At 53.1% G+C, this 6,000-nt stretch overlaps 1 protein-coding gene across 1 annotated transcript; it reads right to left on the reverse strand.

Annotated features, from left to right (window-relative positions):
• Positions 1 to 2,621: 2,621 nt before the first annotated feature.
• On the reverse strand, positions 2,622 to 5,469 carry LOC101786031 (RING-H2 finger protein ATL65). The gene has a single exon (XM_004963002.4). It carries the CDS (start codon positions 4,646 to 4,648, stop codon positions 3,365 to 3,367), a length of 1,284 nt encoding a protein of 427 aa, XP_004963059.3. The 5' UTR covers positions 4,649 to 5,469; the 3' UTR covers positions 2,622 to 3,364.
• Positions 5,470 to 6,000: the final 531 nt, after the last annotated feature.

Consider the following 6,000-nt stretch of genomic DNA (forward strand, 5'->3'; position numbering starts at 1 on the left):
CTCCCAGCACTGCCCACCGTATTGCAATGAGATGTATTTTTTTAAGAGAAATATACTGAGGGACCTACGCCATAATTCCCAGGATGACAAAGGTCACGCGTGAATTGAGGTAAATAATTAGCTCTGACTACTCTCTGTGAAAAGCAATTTTGATGGATTTGTACTACACGTATATGGAAGGCTACCACAAGACCTCAAGATCATAGCTTAACATACACAGAAGATGTACGCGAGCACTATTACACTAACATCTGACCGCATCAACTCACGACAACTACTTCGACTACTTGTCTCAACTAGAAAACTAGTCGGGGCAGACTTTTCAGTGTCGACAACTAGTTGGAATCAACTCAGACTAGTCGGCTTCATCAACAACCGTTGCGGTTTCATCGACAATCGTCCATGAATCAAGCTAAGTCATTGTTTTAATAATTATTTTTCTCTAGCTTTGTTTTTAGCATGGTTGGTGAATGCGCCGACTACTTTTTGGTGTACGCCTCTCGACAAAAATTACCCTCTAGAGCTACATTTTGCCAAGTATTCCTCAGGCATGTTGACCGACAAGTACGGGCTTGGTACACCGAATTACAGAGGCTATCGCCACAGATTTGGTGCACTGAGTTTTGAAAGTTCCGCTTCAGGCTTGGTACACCGAATTAGGAGGCTCTGCCATGAAGTTTGATGCACTAAGTGCTGGAGGCTCGCAGCGGCTACATCCTAAGGAGGCACAAATCCTATGCACGGCAAAACACGCTCTTCTCGCCAAAAGGCAGAAAAGTCTCAACGACTACTTTAAGTGCAATTGCGCAGCCTTTTTGTCGCAACGTGGACTACTTATTTTAAATATCTTTTCTTAGCTGTCCCTAATATCCTCAAGCAGAACACGTCTCAATTCGTGAAAGTCTCGGATCTTCTATCATGGCTAAATGCTAGGACACGAGACAAAGATCTTTGTAGCAGCAGTGCCAGTACGCGTACATGAGATAAAGATCTCACACGCAGTGGCAATGACTAAATAGGGACTGGGAGCCTAAACATAATACGCTAACTACTCGAGAAAATATGGTCGAAATAAGAACACAACATTTATATTACACTTATCACTGAATAATTTTCAGTAGTTCCAAATTCTACAAATATGCTAAATAATGTATGCATCTCTTTTTGCATGTCAAGCTTTGGCGACAACTCTCCAGGACGCTCAGCGTACCTCCAATGGCTTTGCTAGCTCCCACGTTCGGGGACTAAGCGCCAATTACTACTCGGAATATCTCCAATGGCTAAGCTAGCTTCCAAGCTCGGGGGCTAAGCGCCAAATAACTACTCAATGTGGCTTCTACGGCTCATCTGGCGCATAAGCTCGGGGGTTGGACGCCGCAAAACTACTCAAAAGACGACTAGCATGAAGACTAAAGACCCTCTGATTGATTATTTAATTATTCCAAGGCTCGGGAGCTGATAAGCTACACCCAACAGTTGATTTTTTTCAAGATTTTATTGACTCTCAGCCTGATTCTTCGATTGAACCTAAGGCTCGGGAGCTACTTTATATGGAGTGCGACTTTCGCCGCCATCCATATCACATTCCAAAGATGAAGGTTACAAAATCAAGACGATCAAGGGCTTGAGCATACCATAGCCTCATGGTAGCTTTGAGGAATTTTGAAGATTCAGCCAGATAAAGTAATCGAAAAGTACCAAAACTACTCGGCGAGGATCTGAAAAGTACTCGAAGACTGTTGCATTCGACTATGAAGAGCTTGGGGGCTTGTTGAGGATAGATCCCCAGTACCCGCAAGGAAGGAAGAAGACAGACTCCTACTAGAATTTCTCTGTAATCCTAACTCATACCATATAATTCAACTAGGACTCCTTATAACCAACTAGTAATCCTACCCCTTGGAGTATATATAAAGGAGGGCAGGATCCCTAGATCGATAGCGAAGAACTCATAGAACCACAACAGAAGACCAAATTCTCAACACCAAACAACACCAAGCGCAGGACGCAATATACAACACCCCAAACAGGATGTAGGGTATTACGCTACTCTGGCGGCCTGAACCTGTATAAATCCGTGTCTTGTATCCTCGATTTTACCTTCGAGTTAGAGGTCCGATGATTTCCCACCAACCAATCTACTACCTCAGGATACCCCTCGGTAGGTTGCCAGGTATAAAACATCGACAACGGTTGATAACATTGACATCGTCGTTCAAAAGCTGCACGGTTAATTTTGCTACAAACGAAACATATGAAAGTAGCTGGTTCTCTAACTTTGAGTCACCGTCGTGCCGATCCCATCGTATTTGAGCTCAGACGACGGTGTTTCGTTCCCAGCTATATCAAACCTTAGGTAAGTTTGACTAAGTTGACAAGTGTTGGATTGGTAACCTTTAGTAAGATTCTTTGAGCTCCATGTGTCGTCGTAGAGATAAAAAGTGTGGCAAGATTTCATTTTGCCATGTCAAAAAGTAACTTCAAATTTCTTTACCGCAACCGGCAACCAAACGTACCCGAAAGCCCCGTAGTTACAGGATCTCGTTTCACGTGACCTTAGAAAGGAACCTCTGGTATATTAAGAAGCGTAAGGAGTCAGAGCATGAACGACGAAAATAAAGTGGTCAAAATTGCTAGTTACTCGTAAGCAAAGGGCTTCTTCACCGTCATTACTTTACATTCACTTATTGAGAAATTGAGCTCAAGCTCATCACATGAGCGCGAAGCGAAAACGCCCAGTGTAACCAAAGATGAAACTTCTTTTTACGGGCTTACAACAAGCTATAATAGTACAGGAACACAAGTTCGAAGACACAACACGCTTAGCCAAGAGACGAACGGTTCAGAACTCCCCGGATCAATGAGCCGTCCGGCGAGAAAACGGCGGCTCCGGTCAACCAAACCACCGGACGCCGTCGTTTTCTGATCGGACGGCTCAGACACGCTTGGGCCCACCCCCCTGCCCCACTGGTTCTCTAGCACATGCACATGTACACGCACGCACTTGGTCAAACTGCTGGAGGAGACGGGAAAGAAGCCAAAATTTGAAAGTTCAAACCGAGCTGATCGAGCCAAGTGACACTCTCTCACTCACTGTGTGGAGTGGAGACAGCCAGAGTGAGGGCTGCTGCCTGCTGGCTGGCCTGCTGCAGGAAGCGACACCACTCGCTCTGGGCACACGTCCTCCCGCCATTAAAACCGCGGCAGGGCCTCGCATTTATCGCGCCATTACTGCCCCGCCCCCGCCTCCACGCGGGCGCCAGGCCCACCATCACCACCACGCCACGAGGAGGGAGTCGGGGAGGCGAGACCGAGATCCGCTCACCGCGGCGCGTGGCGTCACCGCACCGCCGGCGGGGCGGGGTCAGCGGCTCAGCCGGTCCGGCGAGAGCAGCGCCTCAGGGTCCCCGCATCGGAGCCGGCTCGACGCGGCGGCCGCGCGGCTCCGCCTCGCCGCGGCCAGGATCGAGGGCGGCTCCGACGCCAGCGACATGAAGAACCCGCTCCCGGCCCCATGGGCGCGGCGGCGGGAGAAGGGGGACGACTTGCCCGCCGCGGAGCGGTAGGAGCGGAAGGAGAAGACGCGGGCGGCGGCTGAGCCTGCGGCGGATCCGCCCCCTCCGCCGCCGCCGCCGAACGGGGACGGCCAGCGCTTGCTCCAGAAGCTGCGGCCGCGGGAGGTGGCGGCGCCGTCGGCAGCGGCGGCGGCGGAGAGACGGAAGCGCCAGGGAGGGGACGCCGTGGACGCGGCCTCCACGGCGAGGCTGCGCTCGAAGCCGAAGGAGTAGGAGCGCTTGAGCAAAAAGTCCCTGGCGCCGCCGAGCTGGTCCGGGCTGGCCGGCGCGATCTCGTGCGCGGCGGCGCCGGCGCCGGTTGCTCCATCGGAAGGGAGCGGCGGGACCGGGTGGAAGAAGAGGAGGTCGTCGAGGCTGGGCCGCACCCTCCGCGCCCCGCGGTGGAGCGGCGAGGGCACGGGCGGCGGGAGCGCGACGGCGGCGCGGCAGAGCGGGCAGGACGCGTGCGCGCGGAGCCAGACGTCGATGCAGTCGGCGTGGAACGCGTGCGCGCACAGCGGCAGCGCGCGGAGCTCGTCGCCGTCTGCGAACTCGAGGAGGCACACGGCGCACTCCCTGGACGCCCCGGAACCCCGCGCCGCCGCGGCGGCCAGGTACTGCGCCGACGGGAGCGACTTGATGGCGGATTCGTCGAGGCCGCAGTACGGGGAGAAGGTGTGGTAGTAGTTGTCGTAGGTGGTGAAGGACGCGAAGGAGTCGTCCCCGCCGCCGCGGAGGGAAGGGGAGGACCCGCCGCCGCCGCCGCCAGGGAGCATGAGCAGCCGCAGCCGGCGGCGCCGCCACCGCCGCCGCGCCGCGCGGAACACCCGGCTCACCAGGCGCGCGTACAGCACCACCAGCAGCGCCGCGCCCACCACCGCCAGCATCGCGATGAGCGGCGGGCTGAGGCTCGCTCCCCCTCGCCTCCCGCCGCCCGCGACCGCCGCCGCGGACGGCTCCGGTGCCGGACCTGGACCGGGACCCGGCGCCAACGCCGCGTAGGGGGAAGGCGGCGAGCTGACGTCGCGAGAGCGCGACGCGGGGGAGGGAGCAGGCGCCGGGGACGGTGGCGGCGGCCGGCGGCGCGGGCGCATGGTGGGCGTGGCGGTGTGGTGGCGCCTATGGACGAATGGTGTCGGTGGCGCGGCGGGTCAGTGCGCGGGAGGCGGAGGCGGCGAGCACATGGTGGCGCGGCGGCAGTGGCTGCGGCTGCTGCTGCTGGTGGTGGTAGTGGGAGTGAGGAGGGAGCAGCGGCGCGGCATGATGCGTGTGGTGTGGTTGGAGAGCATGCACGCTCGGGGAGGACACGCCGGTTGGTGGGCTGATTTATTATCGGATGCCGATTTCATTTACTTCCACCAGCCCAGCGCACCTGCTGGGTGTTTAGTGGTAGATCTCGTCCATTGCTTGCTCCCGCTCGCTCCATCGATCAGCTAGTTCAAGTGATGATTCAATTTGACGGGAAACAGTGAGGACTTGATGGGAAAGGAGGGCAAGTCCTTCTTGTACTTGAACAGCAAATATTGAAAGTGTGCCGGCCGGGCGACCCATGCTTGTCTCTGCACGGCTGTAAGCTGGTTTGGTGCCATGGTTTCCCTCTCGGTGCATCAACTTCTCTTGGTACTCACAGAACATCAAGTAATTCAGATTGCTGATAATTGAGCAGAAAACTTTTGTAAGTTTGTAGGAAAGACGAACTCAAGTGAAAGTTGCTCGTGGATTTTTGTTGTTGTTTGCCTCGGTGGATGCGGCTAACGATCCAACACCGTTTCTAAGGCTTCGGCGAGGTTTGAACAGGAAATGTTGAGCCATCAAGAATTGGTGCATTTGTAGCAAAAAGGAAAAGGGTTCTCTCCATCTTTAAATGTGTTCGCTTGCGTCATATATTTAATATTAAAGAAGCATCTTCTATTTTTCTTTTAGGAGGGAAGGCTATAGTTACCTCATTACCTGGATGTGCAATTTTGATACGTAATGCGTATTAGATAGTACTCCTTCCATCCCAAATTACTATTCGTTTCGATTTTTCAAAATACATAACTTTTGCTATGACTTCAGATATATGCATGTTCTATATATTTAGAAAAGTTAAAATGAATAATAATTTGGGACGGAGGGAGTACTTACTTTCACAGGTGTGATTGTCATCACCATCCTGACGCACTTGTTTTTATTTCAAAGATGGGATGAGTTTACTTGAATTCTCCCGAGCACGTTGTTTCCTCTCTAAGCCTATGAACAGAAAATGGGCCAGATGTTATACCCTGCCGGCCCATGTAAGCTGCTTACCATTTTTTTTCCTCGCGCCGACGCACTCCCTCCTCCCATGTGATTACTGATTTACTCCTCTCAAAAAAAAAATGTGATTACTGATTTACTAGTGAGTTGCTGAATTTTGATACGGACAGTGAACTCTGGTTTCCTAATCATTGAACTCTGAAAATGA

This window comes from Setaria italica, chromosome III, assembly GCF_000263155.2.
Source record: "Setaria italica strain Yugu1 chromosome III, Setaria_italica_v2.0, whole genome shotgun sequence".
NCBI classification, from domain to species: domain Eukaryota; kingdom Viridiplantae; phylum Streptophyta; class Magnoliopsida; order Poales; family Poaceae; genus Setaria; species Setaria italica.